We start from the raw sequence: 12,497 nt of genomic DNA on the forward strand, positions 1-12,497 counted from the left end.
TGTTTGAGGTTTTCCTTCCTTGTACCAAAGTTAATCTTCCTCCTGTTGCTGCTAGGTGCTGTCGTATTTTTAACCCTTCCTCTGCTGGACAGTTCTCTATTGTTTTTAATCAGAACGGCGGCCTTCCTGATCTCATATGCAATGATACAGAAGAGTACATGGTTTTACTCTGTCTGCCAAACTGTTTTAGATTCAGTGCCCCCCTTTAAGCTTATGCAAGTAAAAGCCAAATCTGAACCCTGGCTGAATGAAGACACCCGTGCTTCCAGAAGAAAGTGTAGGAGAGCTGAACGTAAATGGAAGAAGGATCAACATCAGGTGTCATACCAAATGTTACAAGATTACTGGAATTTTTACCAGAAAACTGTAAAAGATGCTAAGAGGAAACATTTTGCTACTATTATTCAGGCAAATTGTCGTAAGCCTCATGTCTTATTTAAGACTATTGACATGGTCCTTCATGCTCCACAGACTGTTGGTGTCGAGTCCTCTCAGGAAATTTGTGAAAACTTCCTACACTTTTTTATTGATAAAGTGCTATCTGTCAAAGCGCAGACTTCCCAGTCCATTCTCGACCCTTCTACCCCTGTCCCTAGTTCTGCTGTCTTTGACAGGTTTGAGCCAGTTTCCTTGCTCTGCCTGCAGGAGTTGGTTGCTCACATGAAGCCCTCAGGTTCCCCTTATGTTGCTCTCCCTCCTCGATTTTTCAAAGAGGTTTTTCTCACTATAGCATCAGCTGTACAATCCATTGTAAATAGTAGTCTGTCCTCTGGTGTTGTACCTGTCAATCTCAAACATGCAGTGATTCAGCCTCTACTGAAGAAACCTGCTCTTGATCCTGATATTATTGCGAATTACAGACCTATTTCCAAACTGCCTTTTATCTCAAAGATTCTTGAAAAGGTAGTTCACAAGCAATTAATGTCCTTCCTAGAAGAACACGGTATTTTAGAAGTTTTCCAATCTGGTTTTAAAGCTTTACATAGTACCGAATCTGCCCTTTTAAGAGTTTTTAATGATGTGTTTTTGGCAAATGACTCAGGTGACTGTGTTATTATCGTGCTGTTAGATTTAACTGCTGCTTTTGATACAGTGGATCATAATATTTTAATTTCCCGTTTAGAGCAGTTGGTGGGTATTAGGAGTACCACACTGCAGTGGTTCAGATCCTATTTGGCAGAGCGAACTTTCTCTGTGAAACTCGGGGAGTTTGTATCCTCTGCTGCTTCTCTTCAATGTGGGGTCCCACAGGGTTCAGTTTTAGGACCGCTTCTTTTCTCTCTATATCTCCTACCCCTTGGGTCTATTTTTCAGGAAACATGGGATTTCTTTCCACTGCTATGCCGATGACTCCCAGATTTATTTCCCACTTAAAAAGATAAATGGCTTCTCAGTAGACCCGCTGCCTTGATGAAATAAGGGCCTGGATGGCTTTGAACTTTGAATTTTAATGAACAGAAAACAGAAGTGATGGTTTTTGGTGGCGCTTCTGAGGCCAATATTATAGATCTTGGTTCGCTGGCACAGTATGTTAAACCAGTCATCACTAATCTGGGAGTTAAAATAGAGGAAAATCTTAAACTTGAAAGCCAGGTCAGAGCTGTTGTAGGATCTACCTTTTTTCATTTGAGGAAATTAGCCAAAATAAAGCCTCTCTTATCGAAACAGCATTTTGAGACAGTAACCAATGCCTTTGTTACTTCTAGGCTGGATTATTGTAACGCACTTTATTTTGGGGTTAGTGATGCATCCATTAGGCGCCTGCAGGTTGTGCAAAATGCTGCAGCACGTCTTTTAACTGGAACAAAAAAGTCTGAGCACATTACCCCAATTTTAATTTCACTCCACTGGCTACCTGTACATTTTAGGTTTGTTTTTAAAATTCTCTTATTTGCTTTTAAATCTCTTAATGGCCTACCCCCCCCACCTCTCGGAACTACTACAACCATATACACCTGCCCGTTGCCTTAGGTCCGCCAATCAGCAGCTCCTTAAGGTACCGTACTGTAAGGTAAACTAAGTATAAATTTAAAGGTGATTGTGCTTTTGCTGTAGTTGCTCCAAAGTTGTGGAATGATCTACCCTTGCATGTTAGGCAGGCCTCTTCTCTTTCTGAATTTAAAAGTCTTCTTAAAACATATTTATTCGCTGAAGCCTTTGGCATTGATTAGAGGGGTTGACTCAATTTGTTTTAACATGTTTCAATTTATTTTAGTTTTTTAGTTATTTATTTTATCTTATCTTATCTCATTTTAATTTTCTTTACTTATGCTATTAGCATGTACAGCACTTTGTGAACTCTGATTTTATGTTAAAGTGCTTTATAAATAAAGGTGGTATGGTATGTAGAAAAACAGTTAAATGTGTAACTTCTTTACACTGACAGAAAGGGGAGTTTCACTGGTTCGGCCCACTTAGGTCAAAGTGGGCTGTATGCAGCCCGTGATGTAAAATGAGTTTGACACCCCTGCTATAGGGTCTTTACTTTACAGGACAAATCACCTGAAAGCAACTGCTGTTGTGATTTTGCACTATCCGACAAATTTATTAAAAAGCTTTTGCTCCCGAAGATTACCACATGCTAAAAAATATAAATAAAAAAAATAAATCACCAATTCCTGAGGTGTTTCGCTCAGCATGCTGTTAATGCGGCATCATGTCCATCCAGTCTGTGCTAAGAATCAGCAGCTGTCAGTACATTCTCTCCTATCTTGACTGATGTAGACTTAATTGCAGCTCTGTGCACGTAGTTTCAGCTAAACAACAAAACAAGAAACTTAAAGGCAAAAACCTGCTAGAGGGTAAAGGAGTGTTTAGCACCTTATCTAAACTCAGTGGTTTCATACTGTATGTTTAACTTAACAATGGTTGAACCACAATGTTAAAGCCGTTTATACACAGGCTAGTCAAAGAGGCAAAATGGCATTGTCTCAGTCTGGCTTTATGACAACTTCATTCCTTGTGCAAATGTGTCTGTATAAATGGTTATTTATCAATAAGAGAACAGAAGCAGCTCTTGGCCTCACTTTTAACCACAGTGATGATGATGTGACAGACTGCTGGGATTCTGAGGACAGGGCAGGCTCTGGTGACATCACCAGGGATGATGCCATCATGTGCATGAGTAATAGCACAGCAATGATTTTTAAGTTTCACCACCACTCTGACCTCAATTTCTACTTGTCTGAGAAGCTAACTGAACCAAGTGGGGGATTTATATTTCCACTCATTGGTGGAAGGGTGAGGTTTATTCAGATTTGTGTGAATGCGAATGTGCATCCATCCACATTACATGCAGACAGAAATGGTGCATGTCCACACTTCATAAGGGATGTGTGTCACAGTCACTGGGCTTGAAATCAAGCAGAGTGAAGATTGTTTATGGACTGCCAAAAGTAATTAATCTCCCTTCTCAATGAAAATTAATCGGATTAAACCTTCTCGTGGCCCAGTGAATCTGTATCTGTCCCACTTTGCTCTCATTATGCCAGTCCTATAGGCCCGATTCACTGGCTTCATCACAACAATGGGCAGCTCAGTGACTCCAGTGTGTAATCATATTCTCCTGCTTGTCTGAATGCTTGTCTTTCACGGTCAGAGAAGAAGTTTTGGCCCTTTGACCAGTATCACATTCTGACCTTTGGTAGGCATGCTGAAGCAGTCGGAGAGATTTGTTGATTTCAGCATCATCTGTGTGACTCTGGCCGCTGGTGAAACACATGTTCACATGATTCTTTGACCTTTTCTGTAGCATTCAGAGAAGTATTCTCTGCCCACTACTCTTTTACTTTTCTAAGTGGGCTATGGGTTAACATCCTAAAGACACTGAAATACTTATGTTTTTAGTCCTTGCATGTTAGAAGGATTCAGCTGCTCCAGTTCCTTTAAAATGTACTACCTACATATAACCAACAGTGCTCTTTCAAGTAAAGGAATTTGATGATAAAGTAAGAAAGATCATATTCAAAAATTAGCTGTAATTGTCACTACAAGAGTCCAGCATTTCTGCCATAGTATGAAACAAGACAATTCATGAAATAAAATGTTCATTCCAGTGGAAATCTGTACATCAATGGAGCATGTTGCCATGTCTCTGCTGTAAAGATCGATAGGCTTGCCCTCTTATGACCTTATTTCAAGCTGTAGGAACAATGTAAAGGCAGATAGACGGCAGAATAGAGCATTTTATAGGAATCTAAGCAATGGATGAAGTGTGTAAGTCTATAACACCACAGAGTTGAGTTGTACACAGGCAATGAGAAAGACATTTCCACTAAAGGTCTAGAGTTAGCCACTCCAAATTGCTGCGAGCCATATGGAAGGGAGAGGGAGCCACAACTGTGGAATAAGCAAACATGAAGTAGCAATGTGATACAACGTCCTGACATGCTATAGTTACCCAAAATTCATGTTAAAGACTAAATATTAATTAGTAACATGAATAACATGAAGCAATGTTAAGATACTATCATTTGGTGATGTGATTTCCATTTGACCTGAATAAATAAAGTCCTTGTGTTCTTGTGTTTTCTTTGCCTTCAAATGGTTTCTTTACAGAAAGTGAGTCATTGCTCTATTTACAGTTGTACTCACTATAAATTTCTACCTTTAACATAAGCAGGAGTCTTTCCTTGCAGTTCTGTTGCTTGAATCAGTGCAGTCTAGACCTGCCTTGAGTCGCAAAGTACTATTCTATGAGAGTTTGGCTGGTAACAGTTTAAGCAGCCCTACTTCAGCTATCTCTACAACACAGACATAGGCACGTTGGATATACTGAGCTGTTGTTTCTTCAAATTTTGTTGAAAGCTTCAGTCAGTTGTAGAATGTTTTCATACTAGGATAGATATGAGCATTACTTTGACACGCAAAACCTTATTTTTAATCCATCGACTACATTGGTATTGTACAATTATGGATGCTACTGCTAACTGTGGATGCTGCGAGTATGTTGTATGTGCCCTTATGTTTTTTCATTCTTTATAGTAAGAACTATCCCATATTCAGCAACAGTCACATCACTGGTTCTCGACAGAGATCAGAAAATAACTCTAGTAGGAATTTTATTTTCTCTTATGATTCCATCTGTACACAGTTTACATCTACAAATACATCATACAACCCATGTGTACATTGTCACCTACTGTCAGTTCTCGGAGTGCATTTCATTTTACACTAGAAGAAGACCAAAGTGGAAATAAATTTCTTTATATAAGTTCTTTTGTTTGATTCAGGTTATTGTTTCCTCCCCAGTCCCGTGCAGCTGACACTTCAGCAACCATCAGGCAGGATGTCATATGGGTCCATTGACAGCGGCTCCTTTGGCAGTCGTAACCCATTTGGAGGTCCTACGAGGCAGGGCTACCAGCCAGTAGGTAAGAACAGAAAAATGCTATTTTACGATGCCATTTAAGATATTCTACATGTACATGTTCATAACAAAGCCCTGCTTGGACAGCAGGGCTTTTTGAAGAATTGTTACTGAGTGTAACAATTCTTCAAATCTATAGTTGAGTTCAATACCTTGTTCCTGGGCCAACGTTTCAGTTTACAGATCAGTGATTCCTGAGATTAGGGACAAAACAGGTTTTAATTTTCTAAAATACATTTTTTGATATTTCAAAAACATATTTACATATAATTGTTACACAAAGTTTTGGCTGTCTCACCATGTTTTGGAACAATCTTCCAGGTGTAACATTTTTTAATAATTTATGTTTTTGCTGGAGAAGTGCAAGGTTTTTGTCAACACCGTCAGACACAAAGAAATGCAAAAATATATATTTTAAATTAAGTTGTTTCAGCTCTTTTGACTATTAGCAGCTTCTCTATTCTATTGTTTATGCACATATGTTTTCAAAGTAAATATACCACATTTAAAAGTAAGATTGTTTTGGCTTTTTATTATTAGAGTTACAGTCATACATATTTTCAGAAGCTTGTATTTAATCTGTATAAGAAACAATCATATTAAGCAGCATGCAAATTACACATTTATTGAGAAAATTACATATTTTTATTGGAAGATCATGAGGGAGGAAACTATATGGTTCTCCAAAAGAGAAAAATAAACAAAAACTCCATATTATGGAGTTGACAAGGTGCTGACGGTGGTGACACAAATTTGACGATGGTGACACTGTAGTAGAAAACAAGATATTATTTCTTTCAAAATGACCATTAAACCTTAACAACCTTTGTAATATCACAAGACACATCATAACAATTCTGTTTTTGCACATGTCAAGTTCTACATCTTAATAGTTCACCAGCAAGTAGCTGCCTGCTCCTTGATTCCTAAAGTACTCTGTGGTTGTGTATTTAGACCCTGCTGTAATTTCTCTCCTTTTGTCTCTCTGTGCTTGTTTCCAAAACCTTCTCTTCTGCTTTTTTCTCTTTCTTTCAGATCACGGATGTTCTTTATTTTTACCTACTTCACTCTATTTTTCCATCTATCTCTTTCCTTTATGAGAAACTCAGGCTGGCTGTTAATTTTTTCTCTCCTTCTTTTTTGATCATCCCTGTTCCTTCTCTTTCGTTCCTCTACTGACAGCTTCCCCTTTGCTATTCTAGCCTGAAATGTACCATTTTGTAATTACTATAATTTTTCTGAACCTTATGCTTTTTCACAGATTAAGGATGAATATTCACAACACAATTATGCATTAAGCAATAGAAATGCTATCCGGCCATTAAGTTTATGTCATTAGCCGTTTCCAGGTCTAAACTCCGTTGCAGATCCCAAAGTCAAAGGAACTCTGTGGCATCACTGAGAGTTACAAACTGTCTAAATTCTTTCATCTTTAATAAAATGATCAGTGCGGCTGCTTTACCAGGTGTAACATCCAGGCATCCATGAAAACAGAATATATGACATTTAACAGAGTTAAAGTTAGATTGCTTGTTTCCACCTGAACATGATATACCAGCTCTGCTACCAGAAATGGAGACAGAAAACTAAACAGCAGTGACTATTGTCAGGTTACTGAAGTTGGGCTAGCTGGTATATAGTGATGTGCTACGTGATTGCTAGCGACACAGCTGTGTTAGCATAACATAAACACAGTGAAGCTGGAGAAACAGTGAAACTTTTTTCCACTTGATAAAAGTTAACGTGAGGGTTCCCGTTGGTTAGGCTGACAGTGATCACTGACTGTTTTTAGGGGCTTGTTCAGGTGTAATAGAACAAGATAAAAAACATTAAAACATTTTAACAGCACAACAGGCTTAATAAACACTGAGTAGTTTAGGCCCGTAAGCAGGATTCATACATCATCACTTAAAGAACAGCTCTTGGGGCACAGCTAGCTCAGTAGATGCCACATGATCGAAAGGTTGGGCATTCAAATCCAACGAACAGAGGCTGTCCTGGATTGGTAGCTGCCCACTGCATCACTGAGTAAATGGGTTAAATGCAGAGGACTAAGCATTTTTCTACAGGATTAATAAAGTATACATAAACAATGAGATTCAAGATAAGGCAAATTTGATAAAATTTGACACATCTGTAAAGCAGAAATATCAGTAAAATACACAGGAAGTGATATGACTGAAATATTAGTAAAAATAACTTAATATAAATGGTGAATAGCACACTTTTGTGACATTTGTCAACACCATTAAAGGGTCAACACCATCAGACAAAAATCCTGATGGTGTTGACATCTGATGGTGTTGACAAAATAACCGACTTTCTCTCATAACACATGTTTTTCTGATAGAAGTCATCTTGTTTTTCATCATTTGCTTATGGCCTCTACAATCTACTTAAATAAGGCTCTTTTTACAAGAAAAAATAATTAAATCTTGGATTACATCGACTTTGGTGTTGACGCACTATGGTTGTGACACAGAGTTTTATCAGAAAGGTATGCAATAAATGAAATTTAAAAGATAATAATAATAAAAAAAAATACATATATATATATATATATATATATATATATATATATATATATATATATATATATCACAGCAGTGACCTCATGGCATGTGTATCAAACAGGAAGTGGTAAAGGGGTCCTCAGAGTGTAAGCTACCCACAATAATTCCTGATTTGTGGCTTTTGAAAAAATCTGATGGTGTTGACAAAAATAAATTTTCAATTGCATATTTTGATATTATATAAGGTATTGACTTAAATACTTAGTGACGAGAGCCATGATGTTTAATTTTACATTACTTTTTTCTGTATTTTAATATTATCACACCTGCTTCTGGACAATGGATTTTTAAGGTACTGGTATTGTACCATTTAAAAAAATCTATATGTATAAAAAATGCAAAAATCATAGTTTTGTTGTATAAACATTGCCTTGGTTTGTCTTTTAGGCAGTTGGGTTAACACTTGTATGCATATTTTTAACCACAAAATTGGGTTTTATCTGCCTGTTTTGTCCCGTATCTCAAGAATCACTGAGTTGATTTAAAATTTGAATGCTTAATGGGGGAAAAATGCACTTGTTAATATTTTATAAGGCTCATCATCTGTTTAATGATCAGCAAAAAATAAACCACCTATTATATTGTTCCATTATTGTATTATATTTCCATTTCGTTCTTTACCTGAAAAACCTTTTTATTTATTAGCTGTTGATTAGCATGCTTAATCAACAGCTCTACATGGCTCACCATATGGAAAGATGAAATTTCAGAATGGCAAACATTTTCATTTTCAAATTTCCAGGTAGAATAGCTTTCTGTCAGAAAGGCCTTATAACACATGACATTTTGTTACAAATCATGATGTCTTTATATTTCGATGCCACCGTCAGGTCGTTCTAAACCAGGTGTGGGCAACATCTGTGTCACACTAAGAGAATTTGTTTTCTTTCTTTTATTTAACTTTATTACATTTTTAGAACTTCTGTTTGGTGAACTTGAAATTGCTTACTTGAAGCAGTCTATTTATGTCATTATGTCTGATTTTGAAATATCCACAGTGGAGTTCAGATGTTCATCCATCAGTTGGGATCTCTAAGGCGCTGTAGTTTATCACTGAGAAGCTTTATTCACCTATAAAAATCTGATGGGCGGTGTCTTGCAGCAGCACCACAGACTCTTTAAAATAATTTGACTCATGATGAATTTATAAAGCTGTTGTTATTTGTTTTTTGGGCAGTTTGCTTTGTCTTCCTTTTATGACATTGCAGGTCAGGTTGAAACACCTGAGAGGAAAAGTCAGTGTGTTGCCCAAACCTACTGTGTCTTATCCTGCTTACTGTAGCCTTTGGGTCTGATAGCTTTTAGAGCAGTGTGAAAATTGTGAAAAAAGCATAATAACTAGGTTTTAGGGTATAATAAACCCAATAATAACTCATTACTATTTTTACGTGAAAATCATTCACATTACATCTATACCATTACAGAATAAATCACCTTAAAGCAACTGCTACCGTACACACACACACACACACACACACACACACACACACACAAACATATATATATATATATATGTATATATATATATATATATATAAAAACAAACACCCAGCACGCCCCTGCGGGCGGTTTATCCTTCAAGCTCGGGTCCTCTACCAGAGGCCTGGGAGCTTGAGGGTCCTGCGCAGTATCTTAGCTGTTCCCAGGACTGCGCTCTTCTGGACAGAGATCTCTGATGTTATTCCCGGGATCTGCTGGAGCCACTCGCCTAGCTTGGGTGGGCAAGATATATATATATATATATATATATATATATATATATATATGTGTGTGTGTGTGTATGGGTTCTCAGGCCTCAGAGAGTTAAATTAGAATTAATAAATGGCATCTGGCTGTAGGAAACACAGAAGACATATTAGAAGGTCTGCTGAAAAATGAAAATCAGACCACAAGGATAAGAATCTTTTATGTTAAACTGCTCACTGTAAGGCATGCTATTAAAATCACTTGCATGTCAACACTGTGGCTTTATGAAAGTTTGCATGAATTTTAGAAGTCACCCACGTTCCTACTCATAAAAGCAGGTAATCAGAGTCAGGTGTTGCAGTCATCACAACACATTTGTTATTCATAAAGAAATGAATAATTCAAGCAATCAAGTCTACATGTACATGAGTAAAAATACACACAAATACAACGACTGCATGAGAAAAAAACACAAGTAAATGGCTGTATGAAGTATGATTGCCAATTTTTGGTTTGACGATAAATAAATCTGTAAGAACTCTCCAGTTCATCCTTTTGTATGCATTTATGTATGTTTGTTGATATTATGGTGGAAAAATGTATCCCTTTTAGAGGCAGATATGCAAATCAAAGGAATGGAAACCACTTTTCCATACAGCCGTGATACCCACCAACTTATCTTTGTTCTCTGTTGCATTTTTAGCTATGCAGGCTGTGTAGCCTCGATGACAGTCAGTAGACCAGTCCATTACTCATGAAAATTTCTCATTACCTTTGACAGGATTGCAGTTATATTCTTAAGGGTTGACCATCCTTTGATAATTCAGTCAGCCAACTTTTGTGATCCCTTCATGTTTCCTGTTGGACCACAATGTAGAGCCACAGTGTAAGATCACTAGTTCACAAGAGTAATAATAATTAAGGACTGGACGTCAGGTGGAAGAAGGGCCACAACAGCCAGCACTACTTGTTCTTCTTTGGTCTTCTTGTAGTTCTATAAAGCTGTGAGGCCCTGCTTCCAGGTTTGGATAAAACCCGAAAGTAGTGATCTCAGTCCTACCACTTTCATATATATCTTTCCATTTTGTGAGAATCGGGTCCTCTGTGTGTAGGAGACACTCTACTTTAGTTGTGTTTTCACTTTTTGACATACTCTGTGCTTTACTTTAGAGGGCTGTCTAGATGATGTGTAAAAAATGCAATGAACATGGCCACCGCTCTCTATTAGTAAACTAGTGAATGAATCTAATATCGGCTGCTCTGTTTGCACTTTGGCACAATCACCTCTGTTGGATATTGCCTAGAAATTATCTGCATTGTTATGCATATGTGAAATGTTTATGCATTAAATATTGCAGAGAGGAAAGTCCTGACTAATCTGAGGTTTTCTTCTTGAATATTGCTAAAGTTGATTTTAAAGATTACAGAATTTGGTGGCTACTAGCATTCAATTTTGTCAGAAAAATTATTATGCCATTAGAGGCTATTAAAATATGCTACTGCTCTGCAAGGTGCTTCACTGCAGGGTTTATGTAATGATTAACTTCTAAAATGATTATTTTTCAAGGTAAGATTATATTTCCATGTTAGTTTGAAGCTATATAATTTGCTCATAATGCACATATTTATTGTGGCTGTTAACCATGCAAAGCTTGACTATTGTGTTGACTTTAATTGTTTCTGTCTGAAAAAAGTTGCTAAAAGCATGTGTGCAGCAGTGTGTTTCAGGTGACCACAGTAATTTATGAAAAGTAAACCCTCCAATTACAGAAAATGTAGTGCAAGCCACTGCTGTTAGTGCAGAGCTTTATGAATAAAGCCTCCGGTCTGTTCTTCTGTTCCCAATTTAGCCAGTCAGCAAGAGAATGAATATGCACTTATATGTGCGCTTTGTACTGTGCATTAATAGCAGTCTGTACAAATGTGTGTTCACATCTATGATGTTTGACACGCCAGCAGAGTAAATGACACAAGTCATAATGCTGCAGTTCAGCTACTCAGGGAAGAAGCAAGGGAAGATGTGTCAGAGAAAAAACAAACATCGCATATGCTTTTTGTCTGTTTACTGCAGAATACTGTACTCGTGTGCATGCCTTTCATTCACTCTGACAGTCAGCCACTCTCTTCCAGTCTTCTCTATTGTGGACAGACAGATGGGAGCCTCAGTCACCAGAAGGGGGGTCTTTGATCACAGTGAAGCCTGGGTACATTATGAGGGATATGTGTAGTGGCGGCAGTGGTGGTGTAGAGGTGGTAAAGTGAGGGGGGTGGGGATTGTGAGCAGCAGAGCAGGAGCCTGTCAGATTTGCCGTCTGTTGCTCAGGCTGATCTGAAGGGGAGCTCAGGAAATGATCAAAGCGCAGGTTAAGTCTCTAATAGAGCTGTCATTTAGGCTAATCTCTCCTCTTCCTCCCCTGGCAAAAGCTTTCAACCCTCCACCATGATCTCTGCAAGGCAACGCAGCCAAGTGTCTCATTCAGAATGACAGGACATTAATATTAACACATATTGACATTCCATATGTACATTTTAATAATTGCCGCCTTGGAAAAAGCCTGAGATACACACTATAGAGTCCATTTCACAGCCTGCACCAGCATCACACTTGTGCAAATGTCTTTTTAACATCCTACAGTTCCAGTAGGAACAACTGGAGCAGATGTTGAAGGTAAGGTCCAAAGTGGCCCCAGTAATAACAGGAATGGCTCCAGCAGATTCCAGGGACACCATGAGAGGAACAGTTAAGATCCAATGCACAATCCTCGAGCACCCAGGCTAATCCCTTGAAAGCAGTACAAATGACATGTCTTGCTAAAATCTCTGGAACATTTATTCTCTTATCATGCACCAGGCCACTGGCAACGCGTCTA

The 12,497-nt window shown here is 37.9% G+C and overlaps 1 protein-coding gene across 7 annotated transcripts in view; it reads left to right on the forward strand.

The window, feature by feature from the left end:
• tsnare1 (T-SNARE Domain Containing 1) overlaps nt 1-12,497 on the forward strand; it is a 249,750-nt gene that overhangs the window by 55,190 nt on the left and 182,063 nt on the right. For 6 of the 7 annotated variants that reach the window (XR_014876749.1, XR_014876750.1, XM_085176751.1 and 3 more), the window contains exon 2: nt 5,251-5,372. Coding sequence is in view for 5 of the 7 variants with exons in the window: in XM_085176751.1 (XP_085032877.1) it covers nt 5,288-5,372 (85 nt within the window). In the remaining 2 variants the exon portion in view is untranslated. Of the gene's footprint in view, nt 1-5,231; nt 5,373-12,497 lie in introns of all 7 variants that reach the window. The other variant, XM_085176752.1, reaches the window with a different exon arrangement.

This window comes from Neolamprologus multifasciatus, chromosome 11 (genome assembly GCF_963576455.1).
Source record: "Neolamprologus multifasciatus chromosome 11, fNeoMul1.2, whole genome shotgun sequence".
Classification (NCBI taxonomy): domain Eukaryota; kingdom Metazoa; phylum Chordata; class Actinopteri; order Cichliformes; family Cichlidae; genus Neolamprologus; species Neolamprologus multifasciatus.